The sequence below is a fragment of the Pseudochaenichthys georgianus genome, chromosome 1 (genome assembly GCF_902827115.2).
Source record: "Pseudochaenichthys georgianus chromosome 1, fPseGeo1.2, whole genome shotgun sequence".
Lineage (NCBI taxonomy): Eukaryota > Metazoa > Chordata > Actinopteri > Perciformes > Channichthyidae > Pseudochaenichthys > Pseudochaenichthys georgianus.
The window spans coordinates 31,447,030-31,470,943 of record NC_047503.1 but is presented as its reverse complement, the minus strand read 5'-3'; the positions used below and the strand labels follow the sequence as shown (position 1 = coordinate 31,470,943).

The 23,914-nt window shown below is 38.7% G+C and overlaps 2 protein-coding genes and 1 pseudogene across 5 annotated transcripts in view; 1 reads left to right on the top strand and 2 right to left on the bottom strand.

The window, feature by feature from the left end:
* Positions 1-1,084: 1,084 nt before the first annotated feature.
* LOC117452703 (lysozyme g-like) lies at positions 1,085-2,369 on the top strand (annotated as a pseudogene).
* Positions 2,370-2,424: 55 nt separating this feature from the next.
* LOC117446826 (zinc finger protein Gfi-1b-like) lies at positions 2,425-10,385 on the bottom strand. Of its 3 annotated transcripts, XM_071203142.1 has the most exons (7): positions 10,025-10,385; positions 9,374-9,500; positions 6,953-7,193; positions 6,495-6,724; positions 6,059-6,175; positions 3,680-3,845; positions 2,425-3,005 (listed from the first exon to the last, which is right to left on the bottom strand). In XM_071203142.1, exons 3-7 carry the CDS (start codon positions 7,146-7,148, stop codon positions 2,827-2,829), a joined length of 888 nt encoding a protein of 295 aa, XP_071059243.1. In that variant the 5' UTR covers positions 7,149-7,193; positions 9,374-9,500; positions 10,025-10,385; the 3' UTR covers positions 2,425-2,826. The 3 variants fall into 3 exon arrangements, with proteins under 3 accessions (XP_071059243.1, XP_033939176.1, XP_033939184.1); XM_034083285.2 differs by lacking the exon at positions 9,374-9,500; XM_034083293.2 differs by lacking the exons at positions 9,374-9,500; positions 10,025-10,385 and having other exon boundaries at positions 6,953-9,348.
* A 1,001-nt stretch (positions 10,386-11,386) lies between these two features.
* The window catches only part of evi5l (ecotropic viral integration site 5 like), a 32,065-nt gene continuing 19,537 nt past the window's right edge, over positions 11,387-23,914 (bottom strand). For both annotated transcript variants that reach the window (XM_034083237.1, XM_034083246.1), the window contains 8 exons: positions 23,003-23,143; positions 21,375-21,491; positions 20,621-20,761; positions 20,295-20,465; positions 19,385-19,531; positions 18,841-18,936; positions 18,414-18,509; positions 11,387-15,722 (listed from right to left, as the gene is read on the bottom strand). In XM_034083237.1, coding sequence (XP_033939128.1) covers positions 15,405-15,722; positions 18,414-18,509; positions 18,841-18,936; positions 19,385-19,531; positions 20,295-20,465; positions 20,621-20,761; positions 21,375-21,491; positions 23,003-23,143 — 1,227 coding nt within the window. In that variant the 3' untranslated portion in view covers positions 11,387-15,404. The remainder of the gene's footprint in view (positions 15,723-18,413; positions 18,510-18,840; positions 18,937-19,384; positions 19,532-20,294; positions 20,466-20,620; positions 20,762-21,374; positions 21,492-23,002; positions 23,144-23,914) is intronic.

Here is a 23,914-nt window from a genome sequence, read left to right as displayed (position 1 = left end):
AAGCTGTGAAATTAGTGAAATGTACTTGAAGTGTCCTGAAATAGAGTGACTTTAAAAGATGTATCATGGAGTTTATTACTTTTTTTTTTTAGCAAGGACTAAATAGGAAACTTATGTGCAAACATCAGCATTCATTCAATTGAAAAAGGACATAGTGGAATTTGCACAAATCATGCAACATTATACATTTACTGTTTTATCTGTCTACATGCGAGTGCTCTGCCCTGCTACAGTCAGTGGGGGCAGTTTATTGTAAATCAGCTGGTTTCATCTTTCTCTACCTTTTTCACTTGCAAACCCACCCAGGCCCATTCTCCCCATCTGCTGGAGAGAAATGGAGAGAACAGTCCACACGAAAATGAAAGTAAACATACCGGGCTTTAAAACAAAAGGGACGAGGTGTACATCTCCCTCTTTAAAGTTTCATAGCTTTTACTTGAAATAACAGGCCTCAGATGTTGTTTATGCAAATGCCTGATAACTTGATTAAACAAGTTTTGTTAGGAATATTTGACACCAGAGTCAAACCTTTAAAACATATAGCTCATAAGATTAAACTTTGGCACAGGACCCCTTTAAAATTCATGGCCACAATATGTAAATGCTTATAAAATGATTTTTTTGTTCAAGTTGTTGATATGTGAAGGGTGAGAATTTCTTAGATTCACAGGATTGTATCTTTTCAGACTACACAGACTGTATGTAATAGTGGCTCATGTTTGTAAAAATGATTTGGTTATGTAACTGTTGAGTTCCTTCAAGTCCTAGCTAAATAGCATGGATAATTTACAAAGGCTTTAAAAACACAGCAGGAGCCCAAGACAATTATAAAACTTGTACTGTTCAATTGGTTTTATTTTTTCATAAACGGTTATCAACCGTTAGTGCCAAAGCAGTAGGCTATACTATATTAATTAAATAACAGTCTACATACATTATATATTTTGCTGTGCTACGTGTAGGCTGAGATTCACATTTAAAACATACCTTTACTCAAGATCCTTTTTGATTCCATGTTGTCTGTTTTCTATCAGTACATTTTCCTGAGCTTCTCATGCTTTCTAGGTGTGTTAATGAAAACTAATCTGCAGTAATAGGCTACATATTTGGAGGTAATGGCGACATCATGAGAGTTGAAACAGATGGTGCCTCAAGGGAAACAGCTCGAGCGGATTATGGGAACGACAGCAAAGGTACACTCTGCAGTGTAGAAACACCACAGGAGCTGATTTGATATCTACAGTACAACTACTTCAATATTTTGACAATGATAGATGAAAGTTTGTTGCAAAAAGGCCAAATTCCTGTTCTTGGTTTGATATCTATTAGGTGGAAGGTCTGTATCACGTGACATGGCACAGGCTGATGCAGACAGAATGAAAAAGTACAGGTCTAAAATCAACAGAGTGGCAAAACAACATAACATTGATCCAGCTCTCATCGCTGCCATCATCTCCAGAGAGTCCAGGGCTGGAGCAGCACTGACAGATGGCTGGGGAGACTGGGACACACAAAGAGGAGCCTTTAATGCCTGGGGACTGATGCAGGTTGTTTTAAATTCTATTGTTTTACTCACTTCCTCTTTGTGGAGCCTCACATTACATTGAAATAACAACATGTGTTTTATCCCATTTCTATAGGTTGATGTTAATCCAGATGGAGGTGCACACGATCCAGAGGGTGATTGGGACAGCGAGGAACACCTCAGCCAGGCCACCGAAATATTGGTTGATTTTATTAAAATAATAACAAATTTCCTAACTGGAGCAGGGAGCAGCAGCTGAAAGGTTTGTTTTACTGAATCAGTAGACCGTAGTGCACCAACTCTGTTCAAACTTTTAATTACGTTTGTTCTTATTTGTGTTTATTTCTCCGCAGGAGGGATAGCAGCCTACAATGTAGGGGATGGTAAAGTCAAGAACTATAAAGCTGTGGATTACTACACAACCAAGCCCGCCTTAACCTGCCATCAGGCCCTGGGGCTGACAGGTTTTGTAGGCCCCCTATTTAAACAACAAATCAAAGTCATTTATAGCCTCGGCAGGCTCTGTGATCGCACTTCTCCACTCTGCTCATACGCGCGCCTTGTCCTCTCCTCCAGATGAGTGACGTATCGAACTCATCTGTCCTTCCTCCTCATCCTGGCCTACAGGTTTAAAATAACCTGTAAGCTTCGGAATTTTTTGTAATAGCTGCTTGTCTCAAAACTCCTTTGCCCACTGACTGTTTCAGAGTAATCTCTGGAATCCATCGATCTGATTGATTAGCGGAGCAAATGATCAAAATACTACGGAGGGAAGATATTTTTCTTCCATTTACAAGCTTCAAAAATGTATTTATCGTGTGATTTTGGAAATAAAAGTTTCATATTCTGAAAGCCAAGACTTTGTTTATTTAAAATTTTCAAAAAACATCAGAAATAAAAAACTTTTATTTTTTATTTGTTTGGCTCATGATAGGCCCCCGATCTCCGTAGGCCCCTAGGCTTCAGCCCAGGTCAGCCCGTGCATTAAGGCGGCCCTGTACACAACACATGGAGACTACTCAAATGATGTTGTTGCCAGAGCTCATTGGTACAAAGAAAAAAGGGACTATTAAAGCCTTTTTAAAAGCTGTTCATCACAAGAAAAAATTAAGTAAATGATGAATGAAAACCCTGCTGTGTTATTTGTCAAAACTAAATAAACATAATTCAAAAGTAAACACTGTATTTAATATGAGAGACACTCAGAGTAGTTGTTTTTTCTGGAAAAGAGTTGTACGTTTTCTGTCCTGAATGTGATGCCGCTGGTTTCGTAAAAAAAAAAGGCTGAGGATGGGTCAGGGTCAGCGGTAGTTGCAGTGGTGCTCCTGGTGCTGCCGGAGGTCCACTTTGTGCTGGAAGCCGTAGAGGCAGCGAGGACAGCGGTAGGGCCGCTCGTCCCTGTGTTTACGGCTGTGGGTGATGAGGTTGGAGCTCTGGCTGAAGGCCTTCCCACATATCTGACACACATGGGGCTTCTCACCTGGCACACAAACAGAGCAAGTCATTTCAATACATAGGATGTTTAAATATTCATACATGAGACACTGCTCAGAGCTTTTGTCAAGCATATAGCATTTACACATATACATGTATAGTAGTGGTGTTCACATTTTCCTTTTTGCAGTAATACATTTCCTTTTTTTAAATGACTATTTATTTACTAATTTAGTTTGTCCAAACATGTAATTTCTCACACATACAAAACTGTATTCTTAATATAATATAAGTCAAACAAAACAATGATACATGCCATTTGGAAGGCCTTAAATCCTAAAGCAGTTTTTTTACGTGAATGAAAAACTGAGTACGAAAATCTTTTTTTTTTTTTTTTTAAAACATCAAGACTTCATAAATAAATACAAATAATTATTAAATTGATAAGTTTAAACTAAATTACAATTTGTATACACATCTATGAGGGATTATATCATAAAAAATAAAGCAAGAGTGCTATGCTTGCTTTTTGGTCAACAGCATTAATGTTGGCGAGATATTCTAGAAAAAAAATGCTATGTGGACATCTGGTGGTTCTCGGGCTAATTTAAGTCTTAGAAATTAATATAAGTGATGTATGGAACATGAAATATTAATAATAATGATTCAATATTAGTTATCTCAGTCAATTAAACACATAAAGACATGACACAAACCCACCGGTGTGTATGAAGGTGTGTTTCTTCATGTCGGACTTCTGGTGGAACCTTTTGCCGCAGTACTGGCAGGGGTATGGCCGGATGTCTGAATGTATGAGGAGGTGAGTGGAGAGGGTGGAGGAGCGCTTGAACACTTTCCCACACACTGTACAGCCAAACGTCCTCTCCTGAAACAACAGGCACTGTGTTTAAGGATTCAGGAGTGATGGGCCCCAAATGTGCATGAATTTGATTATTTTAGTGGAAGATAGTAAGGCAAGGCAAGGCAAGGCAAGTTTATTTATATAGCACTTTTCAACACAAGGCAATTCAAAGTGCTTTACAAAAAATTAAAGACATTAAGAAAATGGCATTTAAAATCAGTCATTAAAAGAAAAGCTAATAAAATAAACATTAAAAGAAAAAATACATGGATAAAAGTTACAGTGCAGTCTAAGATATGAATAGTTCAATTAAAAGCAGCGACAAAAAGAAAAGTCTTGATTAAAAGTAGTCAGAGTTGCAGCGGACCTGCAGGTTTCTGGGAGTTTGTTCCAGATATTTGGAGCATAATAACTGAACGCTGCTTCTCCATGTTTAGTTCTGACTCTGGGGACAGAAAGTTGACCAGTCCCTGAAGACCTGAGAGATCTGGATGGTTCATAATTTAGCAGGAGGTCAGAAATGTATTTTGGGCCTAAACCATTCAGTGCTTTATAAACCAGCAGCAGTATTTTGAAATCTATTCTTTGACACACAGGAAGCCAGTGTAAAGACTTCAGAACATGAGTGATGTGATCCACTTTCTTAGTGTTAGTGAGGACTCGAGCAGCGGCGTTCTGAATCAGCTGCAGCTTTCTAATAGATTTTTTAGTGAGACCTGTGAAGACACCATTGCAGTAGTCGAGTCTACTGAAGATAAAAGCATGGACAAGTTTTTCCAAATCCTGCTGTGACATTAGTCTTTTAATCCTAGATATATTCTTTAGGTGATAGTCGGCTGATTTAGTAACTGTTTTAATGTGACTGTTGAAACTCAGGTCAGAGTCCATGACTACACCTAGATTTCTGGCTTTATCTGTTGTTTTGAACATTGCAGACTGAAGCTCAGCGCTAACTTTTATACGTTCTGCCTTGGCTCCAAAAACCATTACCTCAGTTTTATCTTTGTTTAATTGGAGAAAGTTCTGACACATCCAGTCATTGATTTGTTCAATGCACTTACTCAGTGTTTGAATTGGAGCATAGTCTCCTGGTGAAATTGTTACGTACATTTGTGTGTCATCCGCATAGCTATGGTAACTTATTTTCTTGTTCTTCATTATCTGAGCCAGTGGTAGCATGTAGACGTTAAAGAGAAGAGGCCCCAAGATGGAGCCTTGAGGTACCCCACATGTCATATTTGTCAACTCAGATGTGTATTTACCTATAGAAACAAAGTTGTTTCTATCCTTTAAGTAGGATTCAAACCAATTTAGAACTGTTTCCGAAAGTCCCACCCAGTTTTCCAGTCGGTATAGTAATATGTTGTGGTCAACAGTGTCAAACGCAGCACTGAGATCTAATAATACTAACACTGAAGTTCTGCCACTGTCTGTGTTTAAGTGGATGTCATTGAAGACCTTTACAAGAGCAGTCTCAGTGCTGTGGTTTGGACGAAAGCCTGACTGGAACACATCAAAACAGTTATTTAAATGCAAGAAATTACTCAACTGTTGAAAAACAACTTTTTCAATGATTTTACCTAGAAATGGGAGGTTTGATATGGGCCTGTAATTGTTCATTACTGAAGCATCTAGATTATTCTTTTTTAAGAGCGGTTTAATGACTGCAGTTTTCAGGGCCTGTGAAAAAATACCTGAGTGAAGAGATTTGTTTACTATATGAAGTAGTTCTGAGGCCATGCAAGGCAAAACATCTTTGAAAAATCCTGTTGGAATAATATCAAGGCAGCAGGAGGAGGACTTCAGAAGTTGTATAATGTCCTCTAGGTTTTTATCATTAATCTGATGGAATTGTGTCATGGTGTTTGAATTGATATTAGTTGGACACAAAGACAACACATTTGCTGTTCCTGATGCAGAGGCAGAACTGCTTGTCTGATTTTCTGAATTTTGTCAGTGAAGAAGGAGGCAAAATCATTGCACGCCCTGGTGGATAGAAATTCAGAGGCTACTGACACTGGGGGGTTAGTTATACTGTCGACGGTAGCAAACAAGGCACGTGCGTTGTTTTTGTTTTTGGTAATGATGTCAGAGAAGAACGATTGTCGTGCGTTTTTCAATTCCAAATTATAAAGACCAAGTCTCTCTTTATAGATTTCAAAGTGAACCTGGAGATTTGCGTTCAGCTTTTCGACATTCTCTTTTTTCTGTTTCACGTAGTACGATTATTTACTGACCTTGCCCCTGCATGTTAACCGCTCACTATCTGTCCTGCTGGACTTGATGTGTGCTGATGAGCTGCTGCCATGACTCTTGCATATGTGAGTCTTCAAACTTGACAGACATGATAATATCTGCAAAGAGAAAATGAATACAATTAAACGAAAGTGAGACTTCAGGAGAGTAGAAGGTGGGAAACCAGTTCAAATTTGAAAAAGTTGTTATGACCTTTGACCTTGTGCTGTCTTTTTTTTCTTGTGCATTTGTATAGAAAGACTTGGTCCTACTTACTACTGTTAGGTAAAAAACATATCAAATTAACTTAAATGTATTTTCTTGCACTGCCAGTATAACTTCATCACTTTCAACCACGTCCTGTTCAAAATCAATCGATCAGTTAACACAAGCTAGGTCTACTTTAAATGTCTCAAATGAAACAGAGGGATGTCCTACTTTGCTACAGATTGGACACGCTTGTCTCCCGACACTGATCTTCAAGCACCCGCTGCTCCTGGTCTCCCTCAGGATGTGAGGATGCTGGGTCAAACATCCCAGTCCCACAGACAGTTTGTCTGGATATCCTGAGCGTACATGAGGCCTGGACCAGACCGCTGGTGTGTGAGGGCAAGACTCGACTTTCTCCACAGGACTAAAAGGACTGCAGGACTGAGCAGATCTACGGTCTGAGAACAAAGACAGACAGGTAAGTGGACTGACCTTCTTATTCTGATATTCTGAAACTTTGAATTGATGCACTTTTGTCAAATTGAAAAGAATAAGTTAAACTCAGTTAATTTAATAACGGCTTACGCAATAGTCCGACAATATTTAAATACAAACATATTTATTCTGGATCCCAAACAGGCTGCTTACCAACAAGTATTGTGCTTTTTAAGTCAAATTTCACCCACCATAAGTTATGGAACTGAATGGCTGAAGGTCACTTCCTTTAGAGTGGCTGTCTGCAGGCTGCTGCAGTAAAGCGATGGGCACTGTGCTACCATCGGGACTTCCTGGTGTGGAGAACTCCAGGGGTGTGTCCCAGGCCCCCGTCTTTTTTACAAGGTAGTGAAGCCCTCCTCGCTTTACCAAGAAAGAACGAGGCATCACACAATAAGGAGGAAGAACCGCTCAACACCTAAAATCAGTCTTCTAGAGAGGTTAAGAAATACAATGCCAATGTTAGTTACGACATTCAAGTGTAAAGATTGAATGTATTATTGATTTAATATAATGGTACACCCTACATTTTCACACAGACTAGAAACTTCTTCGCATCTAAATCTGACCTAATACATATTTGTATTTTATGAATACTAAACCAGAAGAAATGTGTAACACTGTGCAGCATTAGTTCCTATGTATGTACCACTCGATATACTTTTGGTATTGCCCAAAAGAGGGCACCAGATCTGTATACAATGGTTTGTTTCCTGCATCGGTGTAAACTCTGCATTAACATACAGTATACCATTTAACAAAAAATAATCAAACGTCAAAACATTTTTTGTTTAAAAAAAAGGTAACATGTTATGTCATGATTTGTTAGTAGGTTAAAATGTTGATGTTACAAATTATATCAAATTTAATTGTTGTGTTTAAATGGCAGGACAATACAAGGCCCTATATTAAGTGTAACGAGAAATGTTTTCTCATTACAGATGTTTTCAAGGTCTCGTGCCGGATGTTGTTTTGCACAGAGATGCTCTAGACGAGGTGATGTTTTTGGTCTAATGATTGTTCCCTCTAGCCCAGTTTACCAGGAGCCCCTAAGGATGATTTGTCATATCTACCAATATAATTCATTTTCTTATTTTTTGGTCTTTTAATTTCTGCTTGACAAACTCCGGTTAGCCTGTCAAATGTTTTTGATCAGCAGTAGATTACTTGATATTAAAGGCCACTGCAGAGATGTTTCTCGCATGTGTTAAGCTACATTACGGTAACACTGCAGGTGAAAGCGAGCCAAATCTAAATGAAACTGACACTTAGAACTACATTTATCAGAATTGCAAATATATCTTTTAACTGCAACACATTTCATGACACAGTGCTAGCACTCAAAGGTGAAGTTGTTAGGGAAAGTGAGGTGATAAAAAAAGAAAAAACTGTTACTTAGAAGTATTTTTGAAATAGTTAAATGATAAATGAGAGGACTTGAATAAAAAAAAAACCCCTGCTGTAAATGTTTGTATTTTCACCCGCATAACAGTAAAGCATCACTAAACGAGGACAACATCGCTTTTACAAAATAATGGTCACAGTTTCTACAGTAGCTATTCTCTGAAAATAAATGGCTGGCACGATCATCAATGATAAGATTACTAAAGAGGATTGGCGAGACAGAGGGATCTGTTGAAATGCTCCAACAAATTAATAAGACTTGTTTCAAATGACCCTACTGTAACATGAATGGATTATAAAGTTTGTATCATAATACCAGCCATGTTGAATCGATTTCATTTCATTATCTACGGGACGGTTCATTGTATGTTACACCTCGAAGCCGGTTGTCTGCAACGGTACTCAGATATTACACTTTAGTAAAAGTACCAACACAACAATGTCAAAATACTCCCATACAAGTAAAAGTCCTGCATAGAGTTGAAGTGAAAGCATCATCAGCTAAATATAGTTTAAAAAACTGTACCATTAGTTGACTTTTTATCACATAATACATTTTATATAATGATATTTAGATCATTAGAACTGATGCAATAACATATAAGAAGCATTTTACTTTTGCAGCTGCTCAAGTAGGAGCTAGCTTTAACACATTTATTTATATATATAGTTCAAGAGACTCCTAAAATAAAATAATAGGGTAGGATCCATGTTGATGTTTTGGGTTTTTCACTCTTAGCTTTCTTGTGAAATGATAGCCGTTATGATGGATCTTTTACAATTGTTTATATTAAACCATCTGAATTTTAGATGCAAAATGTTTACAACCAATGGACTTGTGAATCAAGATGAGGGTCAACAAAGGGCACGCTGCTTTTTGTAAGGGGATTTAAGCAAAAAACGTTATACTGTAGAATCATTTTCACGAGCATTTATCTCATAACTTTCTTTTTACTTTGAAGTGTTTTGTATGCAAAGTAAATAATTGTTAGTTTGCAGTGCGTGTTATACAAATACATTTAAAAACATCAACCATTTTCTGTTGAAAATATATGTCCTAAATAAAAGCTGATGAGATGGCATTAATTCAATAACAATCTCAAATACATTTTATACGATACATTCAGCCATAAATAACTTTACAGTTCAGTTCAGAAGGATAAGAGTTAAACTAGTGTTGATTATTGAACAAACATTATGAAGTGTACAGTCAAACTACGTGCGTTTGATCATCAGATCAAGGGGGCGTTGGGGAACTCCAGTTCGTAACCCGCTCCCGCCCCACTGCGTCAGGCCGTTGTGTCCTTGGGCAAGACACTTCACCCGAATTTGCTCCTGTGGGTATTGTCCACAGTAGATGACCATTACATGTATGTGTAATGTGTATTTGTAAAGCGCTTTGAGAGTCATTGATAAAGCGCTATAATAAATATAAGGATTATTATTATTATTAAACTAAACAAGTTATATGTCCTTTCCTTGACAGCTTTCTCGTGCCTTATATTTATTTGATCTGTGTTAGCGATAGCTCATTAACAATTGTGTTTATAACTGTAATTGTAACAGATAACTCATCTTCTGACTGACATCACATTTAAAAATGATGTGATCTTGTTTTAGGCGTTTTCCCCTCTATATAATTACTGAGACAATTAAGAGAAAGATCCGAATGACATTACATAACAAGGTGATTATCACCTGAACTCATAAAAAGTAGATTTGCGGAATAAAGATCATTACTTCTGAAATAATTCAACACTATTAGTTTGAGCCTTGAGGGAAAATATTGACACATTTTAACCTAAGTAGCTTTTAATCACCTTAAATATAGTTTTCAGAAATAAAATAGAAATACTCACCAGACTTTTAAATTCCAACAGTTCTTCTTAATGTCACACATACACTTTGTCAACTACTTTAATAGTGATAAAAGACAATGTGAAGTCAGTGTGTAAAATGTGAGGTCAGTCTTGTTTGTGAGCCGTTGATCTTCTCTGCAGGTCCGTGATGAGAGTAAAAAAGGACGAGGAAGTGTCTCAGCTCTAACATCTCTGATGCGACAACCACACTGCTTCCTCACACACAAACCCACACACTGCACACTCACTGCACACTCACTGCACCATTACATCTGTCCAACTACTTAAAAACAAAAACAATCTACTTTCTGATGCAAGTTGTTAATATATGTTGCAGTGGTTCACAAACTAAACCCAACCACAGATTATTCTAGGGAAGAAAGATAAAGCAGATGTGAGAGGAAGAGCTTGGTGGACGACTTCTTCAGAAAGTGTTGACATACTATGTTGACACACACACAGTTACAAAATAACCATCGGGGTCAAGTTTGAACAGATGCTGGTTGGTGTAACAGCACATTCCCTTCAATGGAATTAATTGAAAACAATGTTAAATGAATTGCAGAAAGAGACACAGAAAGAGGAAATGTGAATAATAAAGGTGTTAAATGTGAAACACTATTAAACACAGACCAATACTAAACGGATCTATGTGTTTCCCTAACAAATGCACGTTTTACTCATGGTTGAGTATCAGTTGTCAGATTCAATGTTTAGTGTCAAATTGCATTATGACCTAATAAGATGTGTTGACCTTGTTTTTTGTTTTATACATCTTTGTGCGTGTTAATGTCTTTAAAGGCTAAAATCCTAAAGTTTCTCTCCCACGCTCTCAACCCTCGCCTTAACTTCAGTAACAAGTGACATCACTATGTAACACTTAAAAACAGTCAAATTGTATGTGATAGGCTAAGGGGTGGGACATTTCGAAGTGGTTGACTAATCACAACAGAGCCGGCCAGCTAACCAATCAGACGGACTGAGCTCTGGTTTCAGACAGAGGGGGAGAAGAGGTGCTGCAGCACAGGCAGTATGAGAAAAATAAAGACCGGTTAAAGCAGATAAACATGCCACAGTTGAGGCAAAAAATACAAATATGAACCCTGACAATTAGCATATTAGGGCCCCTTTAATGTTAGCTTAATCTTTTATTTTAGTTAGCCGTGCAACCCTTAGCAACACCTGGCAGTTACAGGGTCTGTTTACATATTCAAAACAATTCATCTCTAAAATAAAACGTATTTTATTGTAGTAATGTGTAAATCACAAACAACACCTTAATATAATGAAGTTGGTTAATAATTTAGCATTGCTAAAATACGGTTGACATTTAATAATCCCCCAGTAAAAAAACACAATCAACACATTTGGGCCATTGCAAAGGCGCAATGTCAACGTTTATTTTGTATCATTCATAGGATACACAACACTGAAATGATTTTTTCCCCCATCATACTGGAATTCATATAATCTTTACTGTCATTATATATATTCGATAACATCTGTTGAATTGCAAGACAGAAAGAGAGGGTGAGCTAGTTCCTGGGTATGATGCTGTGGAAATCAAACGGCTGTCACATACAGCACATAGTACATCGGAGAAATCCTACTCCAGACTAATCAACACTTTTTGTGAGGAAGAACTCACATGTGACACACAATTTTGCTCTGCATTGTCTTTTTTCCCCACTTTAGATCAGGGCAATTGTTGGATGATCCAGTTTCAAGATGATATATCTGGAGCAACACAGTGTGAGCGTATTTCAGTCCACACATCACTTTATATTACATGGCTGTTTAATGAAGGGCTGTAGTGGCTGACTGTCAATTAAACACTTGGTAAACTAACATGAAGTCGCTAAGCAAGTGTGTAAAACGACCTACCTGTATGGCACATTAGGATGTTTAATCAATATCGTCTTGTGTAATGCTGTTAGCAGGAGAAACCAAAGTAGGCTGGTAATCATAAAAATAATACTAAGGATGAGGGCTTGTACCATATTAAAAGTAACATACATATCAAAAGGTTTTTGTCACAGTAGATAAGAGTTGTATTCAGACAGTGGTGAGCACAGAGCACCATCACTGTGTTGCAATGTGTTTAAGACACTGAGCACTGATCTTACTACAGATTAGGGTTCATTTTGGAAAGGAAACTGATACTCAGCACTGAATAAAAGCTTCTTAAATTTCGGACTTAAATCTAAATTAAAATAATTTATTTAAAATCCTGAAGGTTTGAGTTAGTGATTCATCTGACTTAGTTAGTGATGGGGATGTTTTATTGAAAAAGCTCCCAGTGATCAGATAGAAATGCTCCAAGTGGTTACTCAGAAATGCAAAAGACGAGAACACATTTTCCATTTGTTCACACCAGAACCAAACTAATAATTGGCCCACAGGACTGATCGCTTCACAATGTTTAACAAAAAAAAAGAGAAGAGTAACGGGTCACGTTATACAATGAAAATAAGTGGGACCATGTGTCAAGTATTTCGGAAAGAGTTTACTGGAACATGAGAGAATGAAAGTCGCCTATGTTCTCAGACCCTTGTTGCCTTGTGCATTACATGAATAGCATGCAGGCAACTGCACCAGATCCAATGCGAAAATCCATCTTTTCCAGTTAATCCTTTCATCCATCAGTCAAATAAATGTGATAATATGATAAGAGCCATACATATGTGTTGTAATAAAATATGTTTAATAGAATGATCTTAAGGATTATAACTTTACTAAGTGAGGAATTCAGCCTAAGTCTGATCAATCAAAGAGCTGCTGCCAGTTGGTGTGACAGCACCGAGCACCCAAACACTTATTCTAGTGTATAGATTTCAGTTGCTACACCCCTCAATGACCAATAAAAGCTGTTATTTGCAACAGTATGGTGGGCAAACCAACATCCTCTTTCCTTATTTCTTAGAAGACTGCAGACATCCTCTCCTTTGACATTCCTTCATTTGGTTCACAGAAACGTTAGTAATGAAAGTCGGTCTTTTGAGAGTTTACAGAAAATCTGAAAAAGAAACTGAAGTGCAAGGCAAAGTCAGAATGGATGATTTTGAATCACAATACTTAGATAACGTCAAGCCTGCAGAGCTGAATACAATAAGAAATTAATTGATCATCCACACCATTTTGCACTGCTTAACTTCATAAGCAGACTTCCTCTTTCTCTGTAGTGAAAAGAGCGGTCACTGCTCTACATTTTTGTCACCTTGTTTGATATATCTATACACTCAACATCTTCAGTAAAACTTGACAGACAGTGACACAGCTTTAAATTGTTTCCTTATACTTTGTCCTTGTTACACTGTATATTTTATATGTCTCCATACATTTTACAACCCTTTTTCTCTACACAGAATATATTAATGTTTGATATGTAAAATATTTTTCACCAGACCCTCTCTGTTATCCCTTTCAATATTTAAACTACTCTCTCCACTTTCATCGGCCCACATGCTGCAGTTTTAGCTGTCAAAAAGTGATACGAGCATTTGAACTGGAGAGTACAGATCAGCACTGTTACCTGAATTTCTTTGGGCTTGTATGGGACACTGACAATTGAAGGAATTGTTTGACATTCTGGGTGAGAACGAAGACTGAGAATACTGTCATGCCTGTCTCTTTGATATGAAGCTACAGGGGTTGGTTGTCTCATATTAGCATAAAGACTGCAAACAGGGGGAAACAGCCAGCCTGGCTCTGATGCTAACTAATTAAAAGTTGTGACTTTGAAAAGGGAAATACCAAATCTTCCTTTTACAAGTTCAAAGTAAATATACTAAGCCATATTGCATGTTTGCTCACGGGATTAAGCTAGCTGCATCATCCTTATTTGTAGTTAATAAGCTAACATTAGCAAACACCAGGTAGCTCTTGCATTGTAGCTGTCATTTTAATTGACATTTCTGAGTCAGTTCCCTGACTTTATGATGTAACATATTCTTCTTTGTTACCGTTACTTTAGTGTGCCATTTTAAAATGTCAGTTCATGTAAAAAAAACGTTTTAAAATGATGGATGAATATGCAATGGCTAAGCTAGAACTATCTGCTGGCTGTAGCTTCTTCTTTTTTACAGACTTTTAAGGAAGTGGTGTCAACCTTCTCATCTTACTTTCAGCAGGAAAGCAACTTCATGTCAAACAATTCCTTTTTAATTGCACATAAACAATGATTATGCGTTTGAAGAAAAAGCACAATAGCTCCATGGAATAATCAAGTTATTCAATGTTCAGTTTTTTAAGGATTTGTTCAGTCTGCACAGTAGCCGTCACATAATCTATGGTAAACATGTTGTTACATGTTGACCTCTAAAATATTACACAAAAAAGAACAGAAAAACAAAATAAATTCAAAATCATAGCAGCACATTTTAGTCTCTGAAACACTCACAGTAAGTAAACCTGTAACAGACGACTCGTTGGCACAAAGGACGGTGTAGAAAGTTTGGCCTCTGTCGGTATCTACACTCCTATAGTTACATATACATATATAAAAAATAAGAATATCAAAATAAATTACAACATATATAAATAATTAAAAATGACAAAAACAAAAGATTTGGCAACATTAAGTTTCTTCCTTTCTTTTCTTGGGTCGTGATGAATATGTTTTGATATGAGGTGTTGTATTAACTCGCCTGGCTTCTTGTCATCTGCAAGCCACAGCCACAGACAGCACACATAGTATGCTAAAGAGTTCATGATTCATTACTGAATGCAATCTTGTGATATCCCTTCAGTTTGATGGGTTTATATTCCTGCACTGCACCTCTTCCTCTCACACTCACCAACTTTTCATTTCTGATACTTCTCTACTACCGAGAGGTAAATTGATCACTAATAGATTTTTTTGTGTGTTTCTGCCAATTTAGAGCATAAAAAGGGAAAAGAGAGGATAAATAACTCTGAACCAATCAGGAAGAAGAGTCACATAGGGTAGACCGAGCATCCAGTGTCACCTTAGCTTAGGGAGTTATTTTCTGTCTACCCATGTTTCAGTCATCCTCAACGTCCCAGGTCCAGGTCTGCTGTGCGATCTCGAGCAGCGAGAGGCAACAGCAGTCTCATTGGCCCAGATTCAGTCCATATTATTGGGTGTTACATGTTTATGTTTGCATGGTGTCTGGAGCTGTTTGTCTTTGTCAGGGAACATAGGAATGGACAGCGTGGGGAACACGATGGTGGAGATGAATGGGGAGTAATGATCAGGAGAGGTCCAATCAATGCCACAATGTCTGCATCGATGTAAACACTGGAGAAGCGAGTAGGATTATACAGCCCGTGTTTACAGAAGCAAAGTCTTGTCCTGTAGAGCTCTGGCATCTCTTTAGTTCAAAGAAAGCAAAATAAACCTTCACCCCCTCTCCAGGTCTCAGTTATCCAGCGCCTCGGTGCACACCATGCTGCCATACAGCTGCTGAGGGTCCGGATGTGTCAGAACCCGCTCCTCTGCCTCGCTGTCTGTGCTACCCTCACTGTCGAGGCAGGCAGATGGGTGACACTGGCTGGACAGGCTGGGGTACAGGGCGTTGGGAGGCAGCGGGCTGGGGAGGAGGTCCTCGTCCGAGCTTAGGTAGTCCCCCTCTGCGGAGGTGGGGCTGGTCAGACAGAGATCCTGGTAGTTGGCACTTCCTCCTCCACTGCTCACCCTGGAGCTGGGGGCGGCCTTCTGCCCTCGCATCTGCCTGATCTGAATTCAGAAAAAGTATTTTACTTTAGACCAGGGGTTCCCAACCTTTTTTCCCAAGAGCCCCCCCAAATGACTCCTGTTGGAAGTTGCACCCCCCCCCCCCCCCACACACAAGGGGGGGGGGGGGTTACAGCGGTAATTAAAGTTTAAAAGTCTCAAAAATGCTACAACTACTGTCACAAACTAGATGAATGTGAAGTATTTTGTTAAAGGAGGATGAAAGCGTAATTAAGGAGCACTATTGGAGTGACTTTGATGGTTATTGGACTCAGGATTCATTCATTTGGATTCCCGCTGTATGAAGAAATTAAAGGACGGAAAACAATGGAAGTGGAAACAATTCACAAAGGGATTAAACTGTTTAAAACACATGCTCAAAGTAAGCCGTATTTTGCCGATGTGGTTATGTGGATTCAAAAGTCGTAAATAATCTACAAAATGGAGGAGACCGATCTGATCGGAGCAACTGTGACAAATAATCCAACTGAAACCGGCATGGACAATGACTATGTTTTTTAAATGCGCTTATCCAGACAAGCCTGGTTTGGACACTTTACGGGCAGAAGAAACATTTCTATTAAAGAAAGAATTATACATTTCTGTCTTTTTATGCCTTTATTAGCTACTAACTTGAATTTTTATTAAAATTAATTAATCAATTATTTTATTGTAATGTAGAGACAAGGCTTTTAGTGACAATCATGTATTGCCTTACAATTATATGTAAAAAAAAAAAAAGAAGTCTAAATATGATATTTGGCCTCAAATCATCTGAGGCCTGGCGCGTCCCCCAGGTTGGGAACCACTGCTTTAGACGACCCTCCAGGAAGGTTTAAACTATATTTCAGTGCATTTTTAAAAAGGCATTATCGTGATTTGCTTGACAAAAAATCCCAAGACAAACAACACTTTCCTTGGTAGAGTTTTTGGACATAATTGAAGAAATGTAAGAAATGAATACAAATATATATGCTTTAAAATTACGTTAAATATGTCTGATTAGCCTTTGCAAAAGCATTAAACATCAGGTAATGTGCTGGATATTTGTTTACAGGTTGCAGTATGTGAGAAACACCTACTGAAAAACCCACTGACCTGATTCCTGCCCACCATTTGAGGTTGTGAAAGTAGGGCAGAGGGTCTTTACAGCTAAATCTGAGCAATATAAATCTCCCACCTGTCAAAAAATTTAAATAAAAAGGATGTGTTTGCGTGTTCTCAATGTCTGCTGTCCAGCTCTCAGATTACGGTGGTAGTTCTCGTGTGATAGAAGGGCTTCCACCGCAGTTTATCTTCACATGCATGTTTTTAGCGTGTTAACCTTGCATGCACCGCAGTGACTCATGACAAATCTCAGAGGTTTATCTTTCCCCACACACTCAGGCTAGCTGTAGGGCGGGGGGAGGGGAAACCAGTGGTTAACCAATGGAAATGTTTTGAATGCATCTCACTGCTCTTCAAGCTACAGCACAACAAGAAAACAAGTGATCTGTTTTTGCAATAAGAACAGGTTAATGAATATATTCAAAGTGCTAACTTCATGCAAAGCTAAATACACAAAGAATAATCTGTCATCATAATTTATCACTGTAAATATGATACAATAAAATGATCGGCAGGGCTATACTGAGATTTTTGTAGATGGTTCACTGCTTCCTCAGCTTTACTCACGAAAGTTTCGGTCTCATTTATAAAACCACTTGCTTTGATGAAAAATGGTGGGGATAGTAGAAGAAAAGAGAGGAGCGGTAAAGGGCAGGGCAGTCTCATCACACCCCCTTACTTTGAAGTCTGAACGCTTCCCTCGCACTGCGACTCTCTGAATGAACAACCTCAGAGTGAATGTTGTGGGAAAACTTTTAGTCTGCGAAGCAGGGTGGGAAAGATCATCAAAAACCAGACATAAAATTAAATGCAAAGTTTGTTATCAGCTCAACTTGAGATAAATGTTTTAACCAGACGGAGACCAAGTGAGCTAACAGCTGTAAAACAATACAACAAATCTTAAATGTCAAGGACTGATTATCATCTTTCAGATCTAAATTAACCGTAAACCAAATTGTGAGAAAATAGTAGGTTGTTGGGGGAAAAGCAGGGGTCCCTTATGACAAGGACTACATCGACAGCTCAGTGAGGGTGTCTGGGTGGATGTGGTGTCTGTAGTGAGGCTCTAGATGACAGGATTCTTCTGTAGTGGTTAGCACTCTGCAAGGTATCTATCTGCATCAATCTATGGTATACACGCAGTGTGTGTTATATGTGCAGGCCATTTTAAAGCATTCTCACCAGTAAAAACTAAATCATTAAGTTTAGATTTTTGTAAACCATGCATTTGTCAGATGTAAACTTGATACATTATAACAGAGATGATAAAATATCAACCAGGAGAGCAGTTTGAGAGCGCAAATCTCGCAATGTTTAGGAAAGTGAACAATTATGTGTGGATCCGCCCTGTGATTGAATCCGCTCCAAAATGTAATAGGTTCTTCCTCTGCCAATGCTAAACTCTTAGACCAAGGTTAATTCAAATCACAGCAGTAGTTTTTCTTTATTCCTGCTGACTAACAGTCAACCGAAACCAAAACATAACCTCTTTGGCCTGGGTTACAATTGCTGCAACTACACAAGAAACCTTTGCAGACTAACTACATTTTGAATCATCTGTCACGTGGTCAGATTTGTGTGTCCAACCTCATTCTTAAGCTCAGCGATCTGATCCCGCAGCGCGTTGATGTACTGTCTGGAGTCTGAGTGGTTCAGCTGGCCCTGGATCAGCCCTTCCTCCCTCTGTAGAACACATTTTACATATTTGGTGTTAAATTCTTTGTTACAATATTGTTGAAAAATCATCCACACATATACTTCAACATCTACATATAGAGATTGATAAGCCAACGATAGATCGGTCTCAACTATCCAATTTTCATGTAGCAGACTGTAACCCTCTGTAACCGTTGAGTTAACAAACTCAGAGCTTCACATCAGATAAGACTGGAGACATAACCACTTAAAAGATAGTTGAGTAGCCTAGTATTTCATCATAGTCTTCAAACAGAAAAACACATGTTTATATTCTGATATTTACTGAAAATGATCGTATAGCCAACCCTTTACACACCTGTATCTCAAGATCAGCGACCTTCTGCCGGAGTTCAGCCATGGCAGCCATACTGTCTGCTTCCCTCAGTCGCACCGCCATCACCTCCTCTTTACTCTGCATGTATGAGGGAAGAGAGGCAATAAATAACCTGCTTAACAGCTCAGCCGTTTGGACTACATATATACTGGATTTCAGGGAAGGATATTACATCATAAACTGTCAACGTCTTCCATATCTTATTCCTTTATTGCATCTGTCCAACTTTTCTGAAAGGGAATCCCAGAATATAGTCAGAATAATTTCCCGTCGATTGTTCCTGAAACATTTTCTATTTTCTGTTCTACAAAATCAGTATCTTTCAATTATTCTGTCGTTCCCTTTCTTTTTATATGTTTCATTACCCTTTGCTTTAATTTCCTGTTCAGTTTTTAGTGTCTCCTTACGAATGCAAATATATTTAACTTTTCATAAAGCTTGAACAAGAAATCATCCTTTCTACTTGTGCCTTCCCTCGCCTCCTGCAATTTTTGTTTTTTGTTTTTCCTCTCTCATACAATCAGACCTTGCAGTCGTGCTCGGACTGCTTCCTTTTCATCTCGTTGAGCTGGGCCTGGAGAGCTTTGTTCTGATTGGCCAGCATCTGGATCCGGTCCTGCAGTGTGGAGCGTTCCTGATCGTTGCGACCAATCAGCTTGCTGTGGATCTGGTTCTGAAGTGAAGGAAGTCAAATGGGTGATTTAAATCAAATATACTTTTTTTTATTCCGCAAATATCTCTAGATGATAGATAATAACAAACAAAAATGTGGTGTTCATACAGAGCCATGTATCTGCAAATGAGAAACAAACACATGGTCTGCAGCAGCAGGGGTCAAGAAAGAACATTAATGTATAAAGACTAAGAGATAAGTAGTGGAAGGGAAAGGGATGGTAAATCTGGAAGGAAGTCCTTATTTCGGTGTTGAGTCAATGACACTATAAATAAAGGCTATTGCGATGTGTTTAAGTGAATGTCCACCAATCTCATAATCTCAATTTTGGGGCAAACTATCTTTCTTTTTTTGTATTTGCTGATGGCACAAATGTATTACAATCTCACAAATACTGAAATGATTCCCAAATATAGTCTTAATTGTGTTAATAGACCCACAGTGGACATTCTCTTATTGATTATTTCTTTTATCATTTTTGCAATAAAAATAAAAATTAACACCTATCTTTCTTTTTGCATGTAATGTAAACGGTGTGCAGAGTCAAAACCCTCAAAGTACACCCTGTAGCGAGTAAAACTCTAACACAGAAAATACCTCCCCAAAACGCCTCGTTGGAGATACGTCATTGTCCATTTGATTCTTCCGGGTGGGTGATGGTCTACTTTTATTGTTTTATCATCACTAACCCTTTGTGTATTTATCTGTGTAGGCAAGAAAGGGACTGGCAAAGACTGACTGACTGTGTTACAGTATGTCTGACCTGGCTCTCCAGCTGCAGGGCTTTGAGTTTGACCTCTCTGAGCTCAGCTTGAGCCTGGGCCTCTCTCAGTCTGACCGTCATCAGTTTGTCCTGCAGCTCGTTCATGGCGTTCTTCTTCGGGGACTCCTTCCAGTGTCCGCCCCCTGTGCTGCTGCCGCGGGACATATGATGCTGCGGAAACACAGAGTAGCACACTTTTAACTCTCCCGCCACTACCAGGGCACATGGACATGCACACATAGGTAGTTGTAGACATGTAGAGGAACAGCAGCAGTGTGTGTGTGTGTGTGTGTGTGTGTGTGTGTGTGTGTGTGTGTGTGTGTTACCTGCCAGCGCTGGTTGAGATCAGTGACGATGTCCTGCATCTCTCTGAATGAGCGCAGCGTCTCCATCTCCCTCAGCTTCATCTGCTTCAGCTCCTCCTGCAGAGCCGCCACGTTGTTCTCATCAGGCAGGCAAGAGCTTCGCTGGATAAAAAAACATGTCATGTTTACAGTTTAAAAGTATTACTTGAAATCAACTTCATGTCATTCCATCCAATTATTGTGGAGGCATGTAACTGAAAACCTGTGAGTGTGTAAGTCAAAATATCAAGTGGTCACTTTCACGATTTGCACGATGATTATTTTCATTAATAGAGCCAAGGATGGCACAGAGAAAGGTTCAGGGGATCACTAAAGTCAGAGGGCTTCGTCCTTGGGGGACAGTGAAGGTCTGCAAAACATTTCATCTATCTAATAGATATTTCAAAAATGTCAGTCTGGACCAAAGTAGTGGAACAACTAACTTATCAACAGTTCAGACATTGACATGGATTAGAGATAGACTGCTAGCATTAATAAACATGTTTTAAATACCAGTAAATATATAATAGTAAGAGAAGAAGGAGTAAGAGTTGTCTCTACACCTTTTTAAGTCAATAAGACACATTGAAATGTCAAGTACACCTTTGTTTGGTGTTTAACAGCTTTAACAACTTGGTTTGCATGAGATGATCTTTAACACATTCACAGTTACATTCACAGGCCTGCAAGTGTCTCTAAACTTTCACACTCCCTTCCCCTCTCTCTCCTCTGTCACCTTCTCCAGATCGAGGACCTTGTCTTGCATTTCTTTCAGCGCCCCCAACAGTTCGGCCTCATGCATTCTGGACTGCTCCAGCTGCATCTGCAGGTCGGTCACAAACGGCTCTGTGTACTGAACAAACATCAGTGGTGTTACATACAGCAGGTATATATCTATATCATGTAACAGCGCAACTTTGACCATTTGTTGTTCAGCTTTCTGAGAGATCGTTAAGTATAGATATTTATTTCCTAATGGGTATAGGGAGAAGACGATTGACCTTGTTTGGGCCTCAACAAATTGTTGTTCCTTAAATTGTTTTTGAGTCATAGACTGATTGCTTGTTATGGCTATGAGCTCAGTTATTTTACCACAGTGTGTCAAGAAGTGTGAATTCCTCCACATACTGCTGCTTGTTTCTGTTGTCTCAAGTTGAGTATTAATAATACACTGTCATGCACGCCCTTTGCCATTTGTTTTTGAGTGACAACATTTCAAAATAATGTTTTTACATAATGGGAAGGCAGAACCAATTTGAAAGGAGTTCATTTCCAGCCACACACCAAGAGTTATACCTATATCTTTCACAAATAAATCATGAGCATCTTTTATAACATGCCACTTTTACTATTCTTTGTTAATATCTGCAGCTAGCCGCATGCAGCAACAGAAGGAAACTCATTTAAAAATAAATCAGCATTTTCCTGTTCTGTGGCTGGTTTTCCCAGTCCTAAGTAAAAGTGTGTAATGAAACTTCAAAATAGCTGGTGAACAAGTTAAGTGTAAAGCAGCACATGTGCCCTGCTGACTCAGGGGATGACAGACATATACTGTAGAGCTACTGTATATTCTCATGTCACCACATCAAAAGGTAAACTTAAGAAAAGGTAGGGCTGTGAGAGCATTAGAAACACAGAGTGGGACATACTTTCCCACGAGGCAAATTACAATAGATTGAAATTAGACAAGTACATAGCGTGCGTTAAACAGTATCGGTTAGTCATTTTTGGCTTTTCAGTCTTGGTTATTATCAAAGAGCACTGTGAGTGTCTGGGGGTGTGTGAGCTCTGGAGGGTGATGGGTGCACGCAATCTTGAGATGGAATAAAATCACTCAGCATCTTGAGCACAATAAATGAAAACGCTAAATAATAATTTAAAACTTGTATCTTTTTAAAAGGTGGGTCTAAACGTTATCTCTTTCTTCTGGCTGAATGTGATTAGCATTTAAAAGAGAGAAGGTATATTCATATTCTTACAGAGGGGTGTACTTTGCTGGGGTGTTATTTTAGCTGTAATTCATTTGTAAAGAGGTTGCACCAGATCAGAGGGGTTGTTTGTGTCTAGCTTTTTTAAACACTTATTACTTAAATATTCATTACAAACTGTTTTTAGGATGGGTAGAAAAATAACTGAACTTGTTTTTTCACAGCCTGATATCACATGAATTAGGAACTTACGATTTTGTAATCATTCAACCAGTTGCCCTCATGAACCATTACCTAATGTACGACTCAAGAGAAATGCAGATGAACTACTTCTGCCTTGTGAGAAAATCTTACAACAACAATAACTTGAACAGGTTGAACAATGGTTTCTGTTGCCTCCACAGGGTGATTGCACAGATTGTGGGCCGGTGGTCACCTTCTGTTCTTGCAGCTCTCTGATGGTGTCTTGTGCTTTCTCCAGGTTCTCGCTGGCTGTGTTGCACTGCTGCCTCACCACCGCCAGCTCCCGCTTGATCACGTAATTCTCCTCGGCTTCCTGTGCCCTCGTCACCTGACCCTGGAATAGCAGGCCAGAGGGTCAAGATCAGATGTGGAGTTTAAACTTTAAAATGCAGACTACATACCAAAGTAGGGAAAAAGGATATGCTGGGCATCAAGGCAACATATTACATTTGTTTTTTTACTTTAAGGAATAGTTTGACATTTGGGGAAATAAGTGTATTGGCTTGCTTGTTAGCTTAGTTTAGCATAAAGATTGGAAATTAGGGGAAACAGTTAGTCAGTCTCTTTTCAAAAGGTTAAAATAATCCACCAACCAGCATCCTTTAAAGCTTGCTTAATAACATGTGACATCTCGTTGGTATACGTTCCCTTAAAGCCACAAGATTTTAATTAAGAAGGTGCTAGCCGTTTCCTCTTGTTTGTTAAACTAAGCTTACCAGCTGTTGGCAGATGCTTTATATTTAGCACACAGACATGTGTATTTCTCATGTTAAAAACAAACAAAGTAAACAACCGCAGGCCCAAAAATGTCTAACAATGTAGGATTTTATTTCCAGTTTGGTAAGGAGTTTTACTATAGAAGATGTTTAACAGTAGTGATACACTTTTACATGCGACATACAGGGATTTTATAATCCTATTAGACCTTATTAGAGTTTCAATCATAGTTAAACAGCACATGCATCCAGGCTTCACAGGACAGTCTCTTGGACTGAACAGATATTTAACAATATTCTTTCATGCACTTTTGGTAGGGGTTTGTTAAGAAGAGGGAGAGAAGCAGAAGAAGGAGGAATAAAGAGGTGTGAGAAGGACTTCGGACAGC